The sequence below is a fragment of the Lepus europaeus genome, chromosome 10 (genome assembly GCF_033115175.1).
Source record: "Lepus europaeus isolate LE1 chromosome 10, mLepTim1.pri, whole genome shotgun sequence".
NCBI classification, from domain to species: domain Eukaryota; kingdom Metazoa; phylum Chordata; class Mammalia; order Lagomorpha; family Leporidae; genus Lepus; species Lepus europaeus.
The window spans coordinates 118708481-118730972 of NC_084836.1; the positions used below are offsets into that span (position 1 = coordinate 118708481).

At 44.1% G+C, this 22492-nt stretch overlaps 1 protein-coding gene across 1 annotated transcript in view; it reads left to right on the forward strand.

Moving 5' to 3' along the window:
* Positions 1-22492, forward strand: part of DOK5 (docking protein 5) — a 154560-nt gene that overhangs the window by 98929 nt on the left and 33139 nt on the right. Inside the window, exons 5-6 of the mRNA XM_062202397.1 lie at positions 483-672; positions 14866-15001. Of these exons, the coding sequence (XP_062058381.1) occupies positions 483-672; positions 14866-15001 (326 nt within the window). The remainder of the gene's footprint in view (positions 1-482; positions 673-14865; positions 15002-22492) is intronic.

Sequence of the window (22492 nt, forward strand, 5' to 3'; positions counted from 1 at the left end):
CTTGAGATCCAGTTTTGTTCACTGAGTTATAGACATTATAAGTTGATCACTATAACTTTAGTATCATTAAACCATGAAACAATTATCATACACCTGCATCTTTTATGAACACAAAAGTGTGGGTGTAATTAATGTTTGCTTGGCAGGAAAAAAATAGCTTTTAATGGTTTCATTGCTTTAGTCTTTTATTGGCATATAAATTTTTTTATTATGCAAATTTAAAAATTCTAAAAATGGTATTTGCTCATGTAAATAGTGTTTAGTGATGTTGACAGCCAGACTATATCATTATTATGTGATTTAATAGGGTCTGCATATAAAATACCATTTTCTGGAACTGTTCATTTATGAGACTCGTTTATCTTCTTGAACCAAAACCTAGCATGTGAGCTTGAATTATTTTTAAATGCTTCTGTGTTCCTGCAATGTCTTTGATCTCTTATTCCTGGGGATTTTAGACTAACCTTCTGTTTTTCTCCCAGAGAGATTCAATGTGTATTTGATGCCATCTCCTAACTTAGATGTACATGGCGAATGTGCCTTGCAGATTACATATGAGTATATCTGTCTTTGGGACATCCAGAATCCCAGAGTCAAACTCATCTCATGGCCACTAAGCGCCCTGCGGCGATATGGACGTGACACCACGTGGTTCACTTTTGAGGCAGGGAGGTGAGTGTTACGACTTTCAGTGACTCTTCTTCCAGGTTTTTGGTTTGTTTTTTCCAATCTCCCATCCCATGAGGCCTGGGTTTTCAGCCAGCAGCCCACCTGCAGAGTACTTCCAGAAACTCCAAAAGTGGTAAATTGCGTCACGTGGGAGGTGGTGTGTACTTTTCATCTATCTGTATGCATTTTCTCCCCTGGGGGAGATCCTAATGTTTCACAAATGTGTTATGAATTTTTCATTCCACTTTGGTTTTGTAATACAGACTGAAGTTGAAAGAGGTAAAAATGCTGAAAATGTGCCATTTTACTAAGTCAAGCTGAACAGAAGTCAACGTCTTGGTTTTGGGAAACGCGCCTGTTGTTACTCCATGTGTGCGTTATCACCTGAGCTAAGTGGCAGATCCTCCCAGGAGGAGTCGTGCATGGTCTTGAAGCTGCAGACCTGCAATCCCATCTGTTTTGCTCCCAAGGTGGTGAATGACACTGGCGCTGCAGAGGTTCATTCTAAAACTTGCTGACTGTGACTCTTTCATAAGCACATTTATGGCTTTCCCTAGCTCCTTGTAGATGTTCATTTGGGAGAGAGAAGACAGTGCCAATAATATTTGGGTTGATCGATACCTACAGTGTGGTTCTTCTTATCAGTATCTCTTTTTCTTTGTCCCTTTCACTCTTCCTCGGAATATAGGCTGTTTTGTAAAACACCATAGGCAAATTTGACATTTAAAATTTTTTAAAGACTAAGTTTTAGGACATGTAGATTCTTCAGTATGTGGCCTGACATTACATTGAGGTTGAAAACCATCAACATGTAACACTTTAAAAACTGTGTAGGAAAGTTGAGCTCTTCCTGCAGGTACATAATGTTGGGCATAAAGAAAGTAGAAAGAGTAAACACCCCAAGACCCTAATTCATGTGACTCAATGTTAAAAACACTCCCCTCAAATTTCTCCATTCATTCTATTTTAGACAAAGCCCAATTATTTAAATTTTGCTTTTCAGAAATAAGGCCCACATTTGATATTCTTATAGCTATCTTAGAAAGTGTTAAAATACCTCTGTACCATGCAGCTCTTTTCTACTTTATTTTATTTTCAACTATCTAGAAATGAGTCAGTGGATCTCCCAGACTACCAATATAATTATGTTAAAAATACAAAACTTTAATATTTATAGCAATGCTCTTCTTTTGTCAGTTACTTACTATCCCCAAGGGAAAGTGTTTATAGAAAATTAAGCATTTGCTTGGTAAGGTTGGTATACGTCTATCTTTGGATCTCAGAAATTCTTTATGTGTTAATTGTAACCAGTGAAGCCTAGCTCTGGAAAATGTTTCATAATAGAAATGGACTTTTCTATTGACTAGACACGTCATATCATTCCTCATTCCTGTTGCTGCGTCAGAAAACTTTGTATTGATTAGGACTTAGGGGCTTGTTTTGGGTAGCTGTTATTCAAGCATTTCAATTCTTTGATTTACTGCTTTTATGAAATGTTAGAGGAGAAAAAGTATATAGCTTTCATGGTAATATCTGAGAATTAAGCCTTACTAAATATATATGGTATCTTATGATCTTTTAAAGTTTCTTTTGCAATTATGACTTTTCCAGGTGTAAAATGACTGCTACTCATGTCATGCAAAAATTTAATTTGTTCCTATTGCTATCTAGTAGAATTTCTAAAGATCTATAAAAATATTAAAAATTTTTTGATATTTCTCCCAAGTATAATAGAAAGCCATACAGTTTATAAACATGGTGTGTGTGTGTGTATGTGTGTGTGTGTGTGTGTGTGTGAGAGAGAGAGAGAGAGAGAGAGAGAGAGATAGGTGATTGAAGTCATATTTTCTGTAAGTCACTGTGACAGCACTGTGGACAACAGGACAGAGGGGACAAGTGTGGATATGGGAAGATACTAAAGTAGGTCAGGTGGAAGAAATGGTGGATGACAAGTAGGGTTATATTGGGCACATACATTCCAGAAGTATTTCAGTGCTCTTTGACCAAAAGCTATAAAGTGCTGACTTGGAAAATGAAAGCGTTTTATCCCATGACTCCGATGGCCTCTTTATGGTCTGTCTTTCTGGGTATTTCTTCCAAGGACAGCGCAGTTAGGTGACAATAGTATCTACAGCCCAGGCTACACACGGTTGTACTCTAATATTGTTAACATGCAGAGTATTGAGATTTTGAATGACATTTTTGTTCACTGGCCATGCTTTGTAGGCCTGGTGCAGACCTGAAATTAAAGGATCAGAAGAGAAAGTATGGGGATTGTGCTCTTAGCATCTTTCTGAGTTCTCGAACACCATCGTGTAGGTATAGAACTCTGGTTTGGGGGTCACAATGACCCTAGGTTCCAATCTTGATTCTTTACTAGTTGTTTGCCTTGGACAAAGTGCTTAACTGTTCTTGTAAGTTTATACTTTCTGGTAGGGTTGTTATAGGTAAGAGCAGTCATGCACATAGGTGACATAGCAAGGTCTCCTAAATAGTATCTTTGCTATTCTGATTACTTTTGGTGCAGGACTCAGGCTAACAGGGTACGGAAAGTGTTAAATGCAAGATAATATTACTATTTTATATTTTGCCTGAAACTCAAATAAAGATGAATTTTTATAGTTACCATCAAGATGCACAGGATAATAAGATCATTTGTGTTTCCCCAAGCGTGAAGGTTTCATATCTGCCTTACTTTATTAGTGGAGATAATTTTTTCCTTTCCTATTTTTGGATGTGTTCAAAACAAGGCAGTTTCCTATTAACTAATATAATTCGCTTCTTCTTTCACATCAAGAAGTGAGCAGGAGTTAAGTCTCTGGTCAAATAGTTTTCCCATATCCAACATGCACCTGCAAAAGGTTTGACACTATGTTCTTCTAGAACACTGGATTTATTCTTCCCAAGGACTGGGGGCAAATTTCTTGCACATCCAGGACTAGAACCGAGTGCAATCCCTGTTCAAAGGCCCCGTTCCGCCCATCAAAACTGACAATGGGTCATTTGTAATAAACTGGGCTGGCAGTTGGAGGAAAGGACATTAAACTGTTCTACTACATACTGTTTGTGAGAACATGAGTATGTCACCTAACATGTTGAGATTCCATTGTCCTCTGTGAAATGAAAATGATGTATTACTGTCTCAAAAGACGCTATGGAGGTAAGATAAAGACACATGTAAACACATCTGGAAGAGTGCCTGGCAGGGAGCAAGCAGCTGTAGCGATCCAAACTGGCACAGGAAAGAAATTCACTGGATCCTATTATAACTCCAAAGCCAAGAAATAGACATGATTTCAGGTGTGGCTTGGTTCAGTGTCTAAATCATGACCTAAGGCTTCACTCAGTAATCCAGTTTCTTCTAGAGTGGTTTCATTCTGGCTCCACATGGCAACCTTCCACACCATTGTTCCATAGAAGAGAGCTAAACTACTACTGGGTGTCACTATTAAATTTGCTATGTGCCAGGCACTGTCCAAAGCCCACAGAGTACAACCAGAACAAGGAAAATTATCCCAAGACACAAAGGGGGTATTCTTGCCATCAGAAAGGAAATGGATGTGAGATTTTTTAAAACTACCAAAATGCGTACAATGTAGAATTTAACAAATTTTCAAAGCAAATAGGGTAATGAGGCTATTTGACAGTAATGAACAATATTACTCATTAAGGTGCTGCTCTCCAGAACAGTGGTGCTCAATCAAGAGTGATTTTTGCTCCCAAGAGAAACTTCATAATTTCTGAAGATATGTTTGGTCATCACAACTTGGGTAGAAGGTACAGTTGGCACTTTGTGTGTAGTGAGGCTGCCAAGCATCCTACTCTGCCCTAAACAGTCGCCGTGACCGTGAATCACATCCAATTATGTGGCTGAGAAACCCTGCTCAGCAGGTGTTGGAGCCACTGGAAATAATCAATAACATTTATTGAGCCCTTACTGTATGAAAGTCACTGTGCCAGGCATTTTACATGCACCATTTAATTTAACCACTCTCTGATCTTATAAACTAGGAGTTACTGTCGTTTCTGTTTTAAGAAGCATCTTGGGAAATGGTTGACACCCAAAGGCAAGAGGCGACCAAAGTGGTAGATTTGGGGCTCATGCCTGCTTCCTTTGCTTTCATACTATCAGTTTCTGAGAAGGCTTAGTTAATTAATTAACTAGTCTTACTTAGCTTCTGCAGAGCTAAGGAAGGTATGGTGTACACTCAAAGCCAATGCTTTCTATAACTATTTTGGATGATTGTGTCAGAATATTAGCCCCCTCATTGGTGCCAGTGAGGAAGGCCTCCTTCATTGTGCTCAGACTTGCAAGCTATTGGTAATTTGCACATGCCTCCTGAGCTGCGCACTAGTGTGTAAATATTCTTCGTGTGACTTTTGTTCTGCAAATACCAATGTGCTCTTTTCCTCTGGAGTGTAGACACCTACGGACAGGACTGGCCGCCGTTTCTGGGCAGCAATGTGAGGGTTTGGAGATCACTGGGGTCTTCCACCTGCTGTTTCTTTTCCTTGTCCCTAATATGAGCTGATCTGACCAGAGCTCTGTGTTTTCCCTTGGGGAGATGCAGAGTTGAAATATGAAATTTTTCATAAGGTGGCATCACACGATGAATTGCCCTTGGAGATAAAGAACACTGAGTTGATTTGGAGGGATTGAGGGACGTACTGCTTATTTTGTTTGAGGTTTCTCTAGCCTTTTGTTTGTTTTTTTTTTCCACTTCACAGCCCAGTGCTTCATTTGTACCCATCAGACTGGCAGGAGCTCTGATGTTCTCTGGGAAGAGCCAGTTGACACGAGGTTCTGACTGCAGCAACATCCCCATGCAACCATTGTTGAAATGTTATTGTTGAAAGAAGGGTGGCAGGTGTCCAGTACATTTCCCCATTAATTTCAGTCGGCTGCTGAGGTGGCAAGCTTCAGTGTCAGACTCCACTTTACCTCCTGACTGATTTAAATTAATACCCTGAGCTTTGCACCTGCAGGAGTGAGAGCAGCCCAGGTGACATTTGGCAGAATGTACCAAATAATTACCACCCATGAGTGCCTTTCTTCACCAGCCAGAGGGAATCTCTCTCATGCTCTTGACATTGTTTTAAAAGAAGCTTTAGGTATGCCAAGAAAATATGAAAATCCAAAGTGCGTAGACAACTACTTTTCCTTAAATGGAGTCCACAAGTTTGTGAAAAAGTTGTTTGGATGTAAAGGCGTCTGAATAGCCTTGGAAAACAAAGCATTCATTTCTTGCGTATTTCACCTAGACATAGTCTAACTGCTGAAATAAATTCTCATTGGAGAAAAAAACGATTTCCTCCTTTAATTGGTAAGTTTGCAGGTCAAATGATAGCTGTTCTTATATTTTTTGAATAGTCTCCATTTTTCTGTTTGGGTATCTGAAATCTTTGTCCATCTGAATACGTGAATCTTTGAATTTTCTTTTCCTTTGTGATTCTAGCTTCGTAGACATTTAATTTCTGAACATTTTACAGGGCGTGTTCTAATTCTTATTAAAGAATTGAAAGCAGCCGGCGCCGCGGCTCACTAGGCTAATCCTCCGCCTTGCGGCGCCGGCACACCGGGTTCTAGTCCCGGTCAGGGCACCGATCCTGTCCCGGTTGCCCCTCTTCCAGGCCAGCTCTCTGCTGTGGCCAGGGAGTGCAGTGGAGGATGGCCCAAGTCCTTGGGCCCTGCACCCCATGGGAGACCAGGAGAAGCACCTGGCTCCAGCCATCGGATCAGCGCGGTGTGCTGGCCGCAGCGCGCCTACCGCGGCGGCCATTGGAGGGTGAACCAACGGCAAAAGGAAGACCTTTCTCTCTGTCTCTCTCTCACTGTCCACTCTGCCTGTCCAAAAAAAAAAAAAAAGAATTAAAAAAAGAAAAAAAAAAAGAATTGAAAGCAAATAAGCCATGCAGCGTCCTCAGTTCTCCCTGCTCTGGAGTGCAGAGTGATTCCAACACAGCGGTGCTGGAGCTCACAGACAGGCCCGCTCAGGAGAAAGGGAATTCTTCTGTGAGAGTAGAAACTATAGTACACCATGTATATGGCTTCATTCTTCAGTAACATTTCTCGAACAATAATTTTAATTATAAAGTAATGTGCACTTACAAATATTCCAGTAGTGGAGGCATGTGGGGGACCAGAAAGGAGAATTCTCTGTTCCGGTCCACAGAATAACCTCCGTGGGCATCATCTTCCTGGTGTTTCAGCATTGTGACATGCCGTGCCAGGTGAGGGAGGGTGAAGACAGCTGAGGTTACCACCACGGCAAGAAGCTTCGCTGTGTCCCATCTACCCTGGCGCTTCTGCCATTTCAATAATTGGAAAAGTCATCCCAGGGAAAAGATGACTTTCTTCTAACTTTGAGGCAAAATTGGGCACTCAGCCATGTACCCTGTCCTGTGGCTGTCTTCATGTAGGTGGTGGCCTACTGGTGTGTGTGTGTGTGTGTGTGTGATCACATTATTTGTAGTGGTATCTCAGAATTCTAGAGAGAAATCACACACATGCGTCATTCCTCAGATGTCCACCCAGTGCAGCCTACATGTGGTTCTGTGCACTGCAGATGGAGAACTGAACACAGCATGCAAGTGCTTTGTCCTTGTGAAACTAACTTAATAGAATGTGGACAATGACGAATCTTAAAGTCCTATGTGTGTTGTGTCCCAAAGTGAAAAGGAAAGAAGGAGGTCAATAGGAGTGCCAGAGAAGGACTACAGTTGAAAAGAAGGTGAATGAAGACCTGGAGGAGGGATGAGAGAGTGAGCCATGGAAGAATCCAGGGGAAAAGCAGTCCTGCCCAAAGGAGGATGCGAAAGATGCTAAGGAGGAACTGTCCCAAGAAAGACTGAGCAGAATGAATGAGGGAGCAATGCAAGACAAAGAAGGAGTGGGCTTTCAGGTCCAGCCAGATGGGGCGCTATGGGGCATTGGATAGGGTTGTCCAGCAGAAACTGAGGGGGTGGTCCCCAAGACCACCCTCACTTCTGACACCAATTGCAAACTCCTGGGTTCCCAAAACCATGCTAAAGTTTGATAATTCACTAGAATGGCACCCTATGGAACTGGCTGAATGCTGTTAAACTCACGGCTACTGTGTATCACAGTAGAGAAAACGGATTAAGATCAGCCAGGGGGAGAAGTGCACGGGGTGGGGTTCAGAGAGTAGCAAAGGTGGAGCCCCTGTTGTCCTCTGTGCTGGGAGTTGATGCCTGTGACTGTGTGACAGCATCCGCAGAGTGCTGCCAGCTGGGGCAGACTGCTTACTGGGACTCCAAACTTGGCGTGATTGATTGTCCCTGACTGAGCCCTGTGGATCACATGACCTGAAGCTCCCCTCCCCCCTTAAAGAATGTTTTTATTTGGCAAGCCCAAGGCCCCCAGGTAAGCAAAGCCCACCTCCCAGGGGCTCATGGCAGTGTGACAATGTTGAGTTCTTTATTACACAGAAGGTGGTAAACAAAGATGTGACATGATCTTTTGATTTTTTTTTTCCTCTCTTGGGCTAAAACTAGTTAGGGGAAGATATTGCGGCCCTCACAGGAGGGGTGAAGGAGGCTGCAGGCAGGTTGGTTACAGTGAGCATGGCTCTAAGTGCTTCTAAAGAACAATAGCAGGATTTACTGACAGGTTGGATGGGTGTAGGAGGGAAGGAGGGACGGTAGAGACCCTCCAGGAACAACTCAGTTTGGGGCGTGAGCATCTGGGCCGATGGTGATACACAGTCTGGTTTTGTTCGTGTTGATTTCAAGACTCCTTCAGCAAATGCCCCGTCTACCAAATGGGCCTTGCATCCTGTCGGGGACCGATAAAGCTGCACTTAATGTTTGGGTTTAGAAACTGTTAAAAGCACTTGTAATTCCCACCTATGCCTTACAAAGTGGTTTCTCGCAGGACGTGTGAAAACGCTTCCTTGACACCAGAAGTCGGATCTGTCTCATGTCATGAAATGAGAAGGCGACAGTGAGAAAAACGACCCTTCTTTGATTTTCCGTGTTAAGTGATTCAGAACGGATGCATCTGATGACAAACAGCCACTCTCTCTTAACACTAGCCGTGTCCTGTGACTTCAGATCATTATCTCATTTCTTGTTTCCCTAGAAATCTTCAAGTCCACACAGTAAGGGTTAGGATTTATATCTAAAAGCAAGAGCAGTGGTCTCTACAGGTTGATGAACTCTGACTGGTAGGCAATCTGGTGATGGTGACGTGATGTGCACGGTGAGAACAGACAGGCCGTGCTCAGCCTGAACCGGGACCTGCGTCTTTATCCTGCTCACCCAGCCCTTGAAGAAGCTTCTGGATTCTGTGAGGTGTGCCCAGCGCTCTGGAGCCAGGGAAGTAACACACTGGTTTCTGTCCTGCTACAGCTGCTAGTGTTCTTTGAAGGAGGTCCCGTTTCTCAATTTTTCACTCTCAAGGAAAGGGTTTGTGCTATCCTGGTTTTGCTGCCCGGGATCCTCCAGCATCAGTCTCCCTCTGACCCCACCTGCTCCATGCCACTCTCTCCTCCCCACGGTTATTCTGGCATGTGGCCTCCCACATTTCCCTTAAGACAGAGACCCCCTAAGAAGTCTCCCTGAAAAGCCTGGCCTCACTGGCCTTGATATTTTAAGGGGTTAAAGTCACGACAACAGATCTTACTGAAACACTCACTGAATGAAGCCAGAGCCTTAGCTAAATACCAAACACGATCTCCCAGCACCTCAAGAGCTCTAGGTTGTCTTACTCCTCACTTTTGGGATAGAAGGGCACTAGAGCTTGTTCAGAGTCCTAATTCTGCCATGGGAGGGAGCTAGAACTGAGACTTCCATCTTTCATTCTTGCTCCCAAACGTCCCAGAGCAGGGCCTAGGAGCTGCATCGATGTTTCCCAAAATGTATTACCAAATTTTAGGTAATACAGCCATAATGTTAAATCAGTATGACGACATCATTTCTCTTCAGTCTCCATTTTGAACCTTAACACAAACAAACAAACAAACAAAAAGGACTCACTTAGGTTCACTCCCCTAAAGCCCACAGTGGTCAGGGCTAGGCCAGCTTTGATGGTAACAAGCGGCCCTGTGCTCAGAAACCCAGCAGCGTAATGGGAAATGACAGAGAATCTCACATGGGTCCCTGTTTTCACCCTGCTGCTCACAGCAGTCAGAGCAGCCGTGGGCTGGGTTGCCCTCATCTCTGGCCAGTACTCACTCAGGGCCTCGGGGAATGGAATTTGCATCAGCCTGCGCTGAGATCAACCAGGCCGTGATGCCAAGGACCAGAACAGGAAAGGCAGGGATGGTACCACTGCCGAATGCCCATCAGCCTGGTGCATGGTGAGCCGATAGTTTCCTTGAACCCAGAAGCTGCCTCAACTCTGCAGCCCCTTGCCTTGAAGCATAACTCAGTTCCTCCCAAACCCTCCTGTTTGTGGGCTATTTCCGTAGTTCTCAGCTGATGGGGGAACATTTGTCAGTGCTGCCAGCCAGTGTGGGTTGTCACATAGGAAGATTCTACTGGCATCTGGTGAGTAGAGGCTGGATGTGCAACTCAACCTTCTACAAGGCTCAGGACCTAATGAAGAGGGGCAGGGTCGTACCAATAGTGCTGATGTCACAGGTCCTGGTATCGGAGTCCCCATCACCGGCTCCTAACACACTCCTCCTAGACTTTTCTTCAGAATGGAGTTACCAAATCCCATGTGGGGAAGCTTCTTGTTTGTTTCCTTTCTTGTCTCTCTGTGTGTTTTCTTGCCCAGTGTTGTTGGCAGTGCAATGGTCCTGGGGCTGGAATGAGACTTGTAGTCCATTCGTTCCAATTGTAATTTTAGTTCACCTCCGTGTTACAGACAAAAGGGTGGAAAAGTGCAGGTTTTTAACTCCTAATCTGGGTTCTCCCACGGTCAGGTCCCTCTTATTTGCCCCCCTCTGACACCGCCCCTCTTCTCTGTACTCCGTTTCTATTCCTCCTTCTCCTTCTGATCACTGTGGCTCAGTCAACCATATTATTCTTGAACTTTCACATGTGCAGGTCTTGTCTCACCAGGTAAATTCGGAGTTTCTCAGGCAAAAATGCTAAGTCTTTATGTTGTTTACATCCTACATGGCACCTGTCAGGTTCTGCCTCGCAGCAGGTGGAGCAGCACCTTATTCTTTCAGTTATTATCAGTCATGGTAAATGGACAACTCAGCTCTGGTCTAATAGTTGTTTTTGCAGGGGTGTTTGGAGAAAAGGAAATCTTAAATATATATGTTGGATACAAAATGAGTTCTAGCAATATCCAAATTTTCCAAACACATGTGTGCGTGCACACACGTGGACAAAATACATGTTGGCGGTGAAGAAATATGGCACTCATTCATTTGCTTATTTCCTAAGTGTACCTCTTAACACTGTCAACCATAGTTTACTTTGATTTTTCCTAAGTCCAATCTTATTCTGATGTTTTAGGAAGTACATTGGTGTAATATGTCCTTGCCGAAGGCGACACCGTTGTCTCAGGGTGCTCAAGTTCAGTCCACTGCACCCTGGCCACACTGGCTGCCCCAACAGCCTCTCCTCAACATGGATTTTCTCATCTGTGTTGCACCTGCACACTTGATATGTGCAATCCTTTCGGTTAGGGCTTTTCTTGCTGTCTCTTACAAACTTGCTCAAGGAAATATGGATCAGCCCTCTGATGGGGCATCTCCTAGCACCGTCTACTGTTTCACAGTCCATTGATAAGCCATGCCATGTCCTAGCCATGAGTGGAAAGGCTGTGAGTGAATCCGAAGAAAATCCCTGTGTATAGGAAGGAGCTTACATTCCAGTGCAGTAGTGGAAGCACTCCTTACTTGAAGAGTGCATTCCGTACTCTACACATTGTGTTTAATACCTGCAGTAAGACTTGGGGAGAGTTATTATAGTTATGGTGGTTTAACCAATGAAATCACTTAGTTACAGGGAGGTGAAATAGCTTGTGCTGGGTCCCAGCACTGGGGAATGGTTCTGGCCAGCTGATCCCCAGCCCAAGCTCTTGCCTCTTATGTTTGTTGGGTACATGATTGGTACGTGGATGAATTAACAGATTTCCCAATATCTTCTGAGTTCTTGACAAATTGAATACTTCATAGTTTGAAATGATGGGCATATCATTTAGGCAAAATAATTATTAGGAAATTCAAAAGTGTAGTGCTTCATGATGGCTGTGATATTCTGATATCTGAAACTTTATCTGCACAGAGACATCATTATTTCATCTTCTCTGGTTTTCGAATCCACTGATATGTGTGAGTATTGAGGCCTCGAGGGAAGAGCATGGGGTCATTTGCTACCACTTTGGTTGGTGGACAATGTCCAGCTAAAAATCCATGGGGGAAGATAAGAAAGGAATTGAGGACCAAAAAAAAAAAAAAAAGACAAAACACGTGGATTTGCTGTTCTGCTATGGGTGAGCCCATTAATGCATCTTTGTTGGGGGCTGTGCTTTCTCTCCCAGGGGGAGGAGAAGCAGTCATTGTAGTAGATTATGTAAGACCATTAGCCCGTTTGATTGATTCACTGTGCTTTCTTTTTACCTCCCTTCTTCCCTACCCCTCCCCTTTCTTCTTACTGCCTTGGGGAGTCAGCCCATTACATAATTTTGATGGGGGCCTGGAGCAACATTTTAGTGTGCTGGAAAGCTGCTTATGAAACAGTCCCAAACAGAGGAATTTGGAGGGGGTGAACGAGATGAAAGCACTCTGGCTGGAGGTAGCAGAGGCCTTGTGGAAGAGCCTCTAAAAGTCAGGGTTGCTTCATTAGCAACTTCCTGGGTCATGGCTTGCAGAGGAAGATCACAGGCCACTGAGCAGATACAACTACAGGCTTACTTTCTATTTAGAGGTCTTTGGTGCATTTTTGTCTTTCTTTCTTAGGTAGAAAATTATTTATTTTCCTTATTTATTTATGGTTCTCTCCCCCAAGGCCCACAATAGCTAGTGCTGAGCTGTCACCAAAGCCAGGAGTCAGGACTCAATCCAAAATGAGTTTTGTTATCATTTATAGACTGGGGTAGATTTTTAAAAATGTTAACAGTGTTGTGTTGAAATTTAGCTTCGTCGCCATGCTGTGTTAAATAGCTTTTTAGATGTGAGGAATCTACACCAAACACCGGAGTTAGGGAAAGAATTTATTGGGGGAAACCCGACAGACTGGAGGGATGGGGCGAAGAAGGAAAAGAGGGAAGAGAGCGTAAGAGAGACAGAGACAGAGGTCAGGAGATGGAGAGGAAGAGAGAGAGAGAAAGACACACGTTCAGGAACAGGTCCTTTTAAAACTTTGCCATGGGGTGGGCAGGGTAGTAAGAGCAGAGAATCCCATGAGGATGAGTATGGGAGCTTGACACCGGTGGTTGGTGGTTGGGCCATGTGGCCACCTGGTGGAGGGGGCTGGAGCCTAAGATGGTGTCAAGGTGCAGATTGCACCATAGATAAGACTGCGCCATTTTACTAACAAGGAAGATTCAGGCAGTAAAGTTGGTGTTTAATTTTTTTCAGCATACCATTCTGACACAGAAGGTATGGTACTATGCATTCGAATAATTCAGTTCTTTGAAACAAACAAGAGTAGCCTCATAGTTTACTATGGACATATGTATATCTAAAATCAGATGTTTTAATGTCCATGTATATGATTTTGTGAATATTCTGTAAAAATAATTATGATAATTAAATATATTTTAGTATACATGTATAGAGGGATCTTCAAAAAGTTCATGAAGAATATGAACTAAGAAAATGTGCATGGATTTCAATTTTTTTTGCACCAAAACTTAACTTTTAATTTCACTTTCATGACCTTTTTGAAGTTCTCTTGTATACTAATATGTATGTAATTTAAAAGCATTTGCTTGGTTCTTCTTATTTTTTCCTCTTCTAAGATTTATTGATCTGAAAGGCAGAGAAATAGAGATTCCCGCAGCAGCTGAGGCTGGAGCAAACCAAAGCAAGAGCCAGGAACTCACTCCAAGCCTCCTAGGTGGGTGGCCGGAAGCCAAATACCTAGGCCATCACCTACTGCCTCCCCGGGCACATGTCAGCAGAAAGCTGGACTTGGTGGGAGGCAGGACTTGATCTCAGGCACTAGGATGGGGAGGTGGGCGTCCTAGGTGGGAGTCTAACCTGCTGCTTCCTGACCCCCACCCTGCTTTGTTTTGTTCTTGCCCCCTTCTGCGTGCCAGCCTTCCCTCACTGATGAAGCTCGTCTCTGTTTTGTAGTGGTCTGGGGTGGAGGTGAACCTGACACATGACGTTCATTTATCCAACCCACTTAGCCTGCCTTGAAGAACTCCTTTTCCTCTCCACACATTCTGCACAATCACGCTTGTATTTTTTTAAAAAAAAGTTCTGTCTTTAATCCATCACACCAAGTGGAAGCTGCAGGCAAATTTGACCTGGGATGCTGGAAATGAAAGCACCCTGAAAGTCATCGTCAGTGTGGAAGGTTAGACTTTTGAGAGAAGCGTAGACTCTCCCTTCCACTTCTGAGCTGCCTGGGCTCGTCTCTGATGAGGAGTTCTCCGTGGACTATCTCCGTGGCATACAGCCACACACAGCCTCTCTAGAGGGATAGGTGGAGTGTGGGGGTTAGATTGAGAATCGAGAAATGGCTTAAAAATTTTTAGATTTTATTTCTTTTCCTTTTTTATTCAAGTAGTAGAAAACGATTTCCCGTTTTCTGGTTTACTCCCCAAATGCCTGCAGCAGCCAGGATAGGGTCAGGCTGAAGCCTGGAGCTAGGAACTCCATTTGGGTCTCCCATGTGATAGCAAGGACCTAAGGCCTTGGGCCATCCTCTGCTGCCTCCCAAGGGAGGCACGGTAGAAGGAAGTTGGAATCAAAGCCAGATGCAAACCCTGGCACTCTGATATGGGTTGTGGAGGATCCCAAGTGTGCCTGAACTGCTGCATCAAGCTCTCGTTCTTAAAATTAGCCTATTAGCCTTCTACATTGCTTGGTGATTAAAAATAATAACAACACATTCTGTACATGCTGGTCTAGAGTGATTGGGCTCCCTGTCCATGTTGTTAACAATTCACTGGACACTCTGGCCATTTGGATTCCAATTTCCAAATAGGAACAAGAATCTTCGTCTTGTGAAAAATAGAGACACAGCCTTGTGGATTATGCTTTTGTGCACTGATCGTCTGAGAGCTGGGTTTTCAGACATCTCTTGTTTTTGCTTTCACAGGATGTGCGAGACTGGAGAAGGGCTGTTTATCTTTCAGACGCGAGACGGCGAAGCCATCTATCAGAAAGTTCACTCTGCTGCCTTAGCCATAGCTGAGCAGCATGAGCGCTTGCTACAAAGCGTGAAAAACTCAATGGTATGTTTGGAATTTCTTCCTTACGACCCAGAATATGCCACTATGGAATGCAACTTGGGAATTTTTGTCCTAAAATATGGCCAGCATTATCTGAGCACATGGTTACTCCTGTACTCAATCATGTATTATTTGGATTAAATCCCATCCAGAGTGACCAGTTGGTAACACTATAATCATGTATTCCTCATCATGTGTCTGTGTGCTTTGTGATTTCATTATTGTGTATGTCTATAGCAATCAATCTGGGTGTGTACAGAGATCAGCAGACACTGGGGTGTGGGTCACCGACCTATACATTTATAGCTGTATCAGAAACAATAGAAACAGTAAGCTCAAATACCAGCGCAGTCCACAGTGAAGACAGGAATGAGAGACGTGGACTGAGAAAAGCTGGACTGGAGTGAGAAGCCCGAGACAGTGGTTGGCACAAGATTATGGGCTCCATGCAAAGTTGATCTCTTGATTTTTCAGTAGAAGCCAAAGATTTGAGTGTGTGTGTGAGGATACTTCAAACAGTTTGTAAGAAAATGGAATTAAGTTGGTGGGCATTTGGCCTAGTGCTTAAGACATTCTCATCCCGTTTTGGAATGCCTGGGTTCAAGTGCTGGCTCTGGTCCCCATCACAGCTTCCTGGGAAGCAGCAGTGATGCATCCAGTAGCTGGGTTCCTGCCACCCACATGGGGAACCTGGAATTAGTTCCTCCTCCCGGCTTCAGCCTGGCCCTGGCCCAGCCATTGTGGGCATTTAGGGAGTGAACCACTGGGTGAGGGTGCTTTCTCTCTCTGTATCTCTCTTTCTCTGTTTCTGTGGTTCTCAAATAAATAATTTTTAAAAATTTAAAGCATAAAATGGAATTTTAAAAATTTTGAAATCCCTGTAGCTCTTTTCCCCAAAATACCCATTTCCATGAACTTCTTGAAGACTAGTGTATGCATGAATTTCAAGAAATTTTTGCATCAAAATAAGTACATCTTTTAATTTCACTTCCATTAATTACAAGTTCCTGTGTGTGTGTGTGTGTGGTGGGGGTGTGTTTGTAATACCCTCTGGCTGGTAACAGAAATTATTCCAGTTAGAATAACGACACTTTGTGGAACAAAAAGAACCAGTCTGCCTGCCACACATAGCCGTGCTGTTGCTGTCTTTGATTGATAAACCTTCACAGCCATCGATGTATCGATGTGTGAGATGTATTAGCTCGCCCTCAGAGCTCCTACTCTTATTGGATTGTGCTCTGGACTATCCGTAGAATTATGATTCAGGAATTTCTTCGAGTTGAGTGAATTCATTACGTCTTAAAGGAATGCACAACCGTGAAATAGAGCAAACCCCACAAACGCAGCTGTAAACACCCACACAGAGCTGCCCATCTGGGAGGAACTGGCTCTCCCTGGTAGGATTAGGGTAGTTGGAAGATGTATGATTTAACCTGTGGGGTGGCTGGACTTCAAGAGCAGGCAAAGAGTGCCAGTGGCATGACCTATCCTGGGGAGCCCGGATTGTTCCCTGTGCCTTGTGTAGTGTTCTGGCTATGAGAGCCAGGGTCAGGAAATTTTCTGTGAAGGGCCAGATGGTAAATGTTTTTGTGTCTGTGGACAAATACAGTCCCTGTTGGAACTGATAAAGGCCATTGTAGCACAAAAACAGCCATAGAAAACATGCGACCAAATGGGCACAGCTGTGCTCCAAACGTACCTTATGAAAGACACTGAAATCCATGTTTCCTTTTATCGTGAGATATATTTCCCTCCCTCGCCACTTAAAAAAATATATGTATATAAAACATTGTTGCTATGTGTCCTGGAAGCCAGGCACAGGCTGGATTTGGGCTGTGGCCCTGGGTTTACTGTTAGAAGGGAACAGGTGCTCACCTGTGCCAGCCCTTGCTTATGCATTCAGAACAGATGAAGCTGGACCTGCCAATGGAGGCCCAGTGGCCCAGGTGGCCATGATGGATGGGCTGTGCAGGCCTGGGCCATGGTCAGGGGTCGTAATGGCTAGCTGTATGTGCAGGGGCATTCCACAGCCATCATGCAAGAATAGAATTAAACAGATGAATTTATTTTGGTGCAGAAAGAGTAATATGTGTTTTCTGCACATGATGAGTAAAACTTTTAATTCCATTTGTGTATGTGTGTGTGTGTGTGTGTGTATGAACTTTTTGAATTACCCTAATATCTGCCGACCTGACCAGGATGCAGGGCGCGGGTCCTTGATGTAACCTTATTCTGGGTGTGTCTGTGAGAGGGAACTGACTAAAGCACATTTCCCCCTGTAATGTGGGGCCCCTCCCAGTGCATGAAGGCCTGAGTAGAATACAAGGTGGGTGAGGCTCCCTTGATGTGATAGTCACGTCAGGGCGGCCATGGCCTGCTGCTCTTCTGCTTCTCAGGCTTCCCACAGTGGCCATGGCACTTCTTGGCCTCCAGCACTGTGTGAGCCAGTTCCTTATGATGCATTTTCTCTTGGTCTCCCATCCAAGTACTAACCAGGCCCAACCCTGCTTAGCTTCCGAGATCGGTGAGATCGGGCACGTAGGTATGGCCGTAGACTCTTGCTCTAATATATGTACACACACACACACACACATACTTGGGGTGGGATGATGTATTTGCCTGTTTTCTGTCAAACCCTGACTAATTGGACAAATTCAGCAGTAAGCTCAGACAAAGCAGAGGAAAAAGGGCTGTCCTACCGTATTTGGGATCTCTGCTGGTGCTAATGCCAACCCTGAAACATTCGAGCCTTATAGACGAGGGCAAAGTTCTGGATTTCCCCAAGCTCTAGTACCCCCCTTTGTAACATGGGGAAGTTACAGAACAGTGTTTGTCTTATGCTGCTCATGTGAGATTTAAGTGAGATACTGCTGTAACACATTCAGCCAAAAGGCCACGATGCAGTAAGTTTCAGTGGAAGCTAGCTGCTAAAAAGATAGGAGGGCACTATTATCGCCCCAGTTACTAATAGCTGGGCAGAATGCTTGGTCCAGATGGGTCCCAGCCATGGTTGATGAGAATGGCCATGAGAGAGCATTGTCCAGCAACCACTGAGTCCATCAAATCCATTTTCATCTTTACCACATCTCCTTCTCTGAGTTCCTGAGTAGAGAAAAACTATAGAGAAGATAAGGAAGGAGTTGAGAATGATATAATTTATAGGTTCTAGAGAATCAGAAACTACCATAGAAATGATAGGAACCGTATGCATTTGCTATTTTCTTATTTCCAAAGAAAGTGGCTTCTTATTGAAAAATTGAAGACAATACAATGCAGCAAGAACAAAAGAAATCATTCCTATATCACACAGGAATACAGCCATCGCTCACTTAAAAAATATTTTTTCTTTTTCCTTTTTTTCTTTTCTGTGTTTTTTTTTTTAGTAAAGATTTTATTTATTATTTGAAAGGCTGAGTTACTGAGGGGCAGAGGCAGAGAGAGAGAGAGAGAGAGAGAGAGAGAGAGAGAGAGAGAGAGAGGAGAGAGGTCTTCTATTCATTGCTTCACTCCCCAAATGGCTGCAACAGCTGGAACTGGGCTGATCCGAAGCCAGGAGCCAGGAGCCTCCTCCAGGTCTCCCACACAGGTACTGAGGCCATTTTCTACTGCTTTCTCAGGCCATAGCAGAGAGCTGGATCGGAAGTGAAGCAGCCAGGGCTCGAACCAGCACCCATAGGGGATGCCAGCACTGCAGGCGGCAGCCTTACCAGCTAAGCCACAGCACCAGCCCCTTTTCTGTGTTTTTGAGGAGTGAAGCAGACAGACAGAGAGAAAGACAGAGAGTATGCCTGTACACTGGTTCACTCTCCAAATGTCCACAGCCAGGTCTGGGCTGGGCTGAAACCTGGAGCTCAGAATTCAGTGCAGGTCTCCCACAAGAGTAGCAGGGACCCAAATACTTGAGCCATCACCAGCTGCTTCTCTGGTTCTTCACTGGCAGGAATAGAAGTCAGGAGCCAGAGCTGGAAAGTTAACCCAGGTCCTCTGATATGAGATGTGGGTATCTTGCACTGCACACTAAATGCTCACTCCTTCATTGCTAACTTTTGTGTGTAACCTTTTAGTATTTAGACTACTTGTACTTAGAAAATAGAATTATACTGAACACACTGCTTATGACTAGCTTTTTGAAAAAAGATTTTGTCTATATATTTCTACCTCATTAAAAATTTACAATATATGGACTGGTGTTGTAGCATAGTAGGTAAAGCTACCGCCTGTGATACTGGCTTCCCAACTGGGCATCACTTTGTGTCCCAACTCCTCTACTGATGATCCAGCTTCCTGCTGATGGCCTGGAAAAAGCAGTGGAAGATGGCTGAAGTGCTTGGGCCTCTGCCACCCATGTGGGAGACCCAGATGGAACTCCTGGCTTCGGCTTGGTTCAGCCTTGACTATTGGGGTCATCTAGGAAGTGAATCAGTGGATGGAAGATCTCTCTCTCTCTCTAACTCTTTCAAATTTAAAAAACAAAATCTTTTACAAAAATCTGCAGGGGGAGGCGCTGTGGTGTAGCGAGTTAAGCCACCGTCTGCAGTGCCAGCATCCTATATGGGCACCGGTTCAAGCCCCAGCTGCTCCACTTCCAATCCAGCTCCCTGCTGTAGCCTGGGAGAGCAGTGGAGGATGGTGCAAGTTCTTGGGCCCCCACACTCTCATGGGAGACCCAGAAGAAGCTTCTGGCTCCTGGTTTTGGATTGGCTCAGCTCTGGCTGTCGTGGCCATTTGGGAAGAGAACCAGCGAATGGAGGACCTCTCTCTCTCTCTGCGTCTGCCTTTCAAATAAATAAATAAATCTTTTTTAAAAATCTGCAATATATTTCAGAGTTATATACTGATTCCATAGTTTTTCAGTCTGTATGTATAAATGATGATTTGCTTAGGATAAATTTTTAAACATTGGTTACTGAATCCAAGACTGTGATTGATTTTAAGGATTTGATTTTCCTTCCAAATAGCCTTGATACCCATTTCCCCAAATGATCGCCAACTCTGGATATTTTAGGAGAGGTCGATAGGTAGATGGATGGAAGGAGAAAGAGAGGAAGAGAGAAATGTAAAATATTATTCAAGTCATTTAAAACGTATAAGGAAAGACATTATTGCATTAGAATTGTGTAGCTATCCCTTTAGATGCCTTTAAGCGCCCAAAGACATTTTTCCAGAATTACCTTATTTATAAAGCCATAATTAGCATAAATTATTTTGTGCTTGAAAAGCAGGTTCTGTATGCACATGTTTTTCCATTTACAGCCTCCTCATTATTTCCGCTAAAAATTAATCAGGAATATGAGTAATTCGTTCAGATCATCCCTTTGCAAATTTAACTAGAAAATAATGTCATTTGCTCTTAATTTACCGTGTGCTTAATGAGTTGAATAAAATAGATGTGATTTTAAGGCAACGATTTCCTCTTTTAAATGAAATGAGTAGGCTTGAAAATGGGATCTGAATCTCAAGGAAGTTAAGCTGGGATTGTGAAAAGCTTAAAATCAATGTACTGAAACAATCCCTAACCATGGGAGGAAAGAGATAGGCTGTGAAGACAGCACTGCTGGCCCTCCCTCCCTGGCTGTTGTGTGAGTTTTCTGGCAAGGGAGAACTGCCCGTGCCTGCAGGAGTAACCTCCTCGCCATTGCTTCCTCGAGATGCCCAAGGTTATAACTGGAGAGAGCTGGGGAAACTCACCTCTGGCCCTGGCCTCATTATCAGGGAGCCCTAATCACTGTTAATTGCTGCTATTGTGAAACTCCCAGGAGGGCATCTCCGGCCAGCACGATCCAGGGGCCTGCCCAGTCTGATGCTACAGCCTTGTGTGGATTGATTTGGATCAGCCCTGTGACCTGGAATCCCAGAGATCATCAAGAGGAGGCTGGTGGGATGGATAATCACAATAATAGTTATGGTAGGTCGAATAATGGCTCCCAAAGAGATCCCCATCCTTATCTCTATATCCTGTGAATGTTCGCTTATGTGGCAAAAGGGACTTTGCAAGTGTTAATCAAATTAAGGATCTTAAGATGCAGAGATTATCCCAGATTATCCAGGTGGGTCCAGTGCCATCACACATGTCCCTTTGAGAGGGAATTGTGAGGGAGATGGAGGGTGATGTGACAAAGGAAGCAGAGAGGCAGAAAGGGAGAGAGAGACTGAAAGATGCCAGGTGGCTGGCCTAAAAGGCAGAGAAGGGGCCGTCAGCCAGAGGAAGTCGGTGGCCTCCAGAAGTTGGAAATTGCACAGAAATGAATCATGCCCTTAGGCTTCTAGAAGGTTCCAGCCCTTCCAATGCCTTGGCATCACCCAGTGAAACTGAGTTTAGACTTCTGATCTCCAGAACTGTGGAGCAATATGTTTGTGTTAAGACACGAATTTGTGATAATTTATTACAAAAGCTAATATAATAATATCAGTAATACGAAAATGAAACTATGATGTGTCTCTATAATAGACAGTATTTTAAGGACATTTTTGGAATTTTCTTTCACAATGGCCATTGGATTGAAGGCTTAAAGCCTCTGCGTGGAGGTAATGGGGCTCAAATTGGAAACAGGTGTGGGATGACCCCCACCTGCAGTGTATCTGAGTCAGGGCCCTATACATGTTCTCTTTGCCCTGCGAGAGCCTGACTCACTGCTGCTCTACAAACTCCCAGTTAGTGGTCAATGCTGAAAAACTAAGAGGTTTCTTATAAAACTGAGATCCTTGTACTGTTCAAAGTGAAAAAGTCTAGGGATGCCAATCTCACATCCTGCTGTGGCAACGATTAGGTGCCCTGTAGTGTCTGCCTGCTGCAGACAGAGCACATCTTCAGTTCACGGTCCCCTCCAACCCCTGACTCCCTGTAGCTCCACTCCACAGGAGGTCCCTTGATGGCCCATGGGTGTCTCTATTCCTACAGGTGTTAGTTTTCTGTGTATGCATAACAAAGAACTGCAAACTGTGCACCATTAAAGCGACACACATCCATTATCTCGTAATTCCTGCGGGTCAGGGTTTGGATGCAGCTTAGCCTGGCCTCCTGCCTCCATTGCTTACAGGGCTGCAGTGCGGGTGCTGGCTGGGGCAGTGATCTCATCTGAAGGTTAGACAGGGGGAGAATGCACTGTCATGCTCATGTGATCAGAGGTAGAATTTAGTTCCTTGTGCTTATGGAACCTAGGGCCTTGGTTTCTCACTGGCCATCGGATTGGAGGCCACCTTCAACTCCTTGCCACGTGGGCCACTGTGTATAGCCACTTGCTTTATCAAAGCCAACAAGAGTGCGCATCTCCTTCTGGAAGAGGCCACAACCCTGTGGACCACCTCATCGTTGATTCAAAGTCAGTCCAAGTAGGGGCCCCCAGGCCATGAGCGTCAGAAGGAGTAGACATAGGGCTAGCTCCTTGTCTCTCCCCTACACCATGTGAATATCTGGAATCATATTTCTTTCTTTTTTAAAAAAATATTTATTTATTTGAAATAGTTATATATAGAGAGATTGTCTTTGCTGATTCA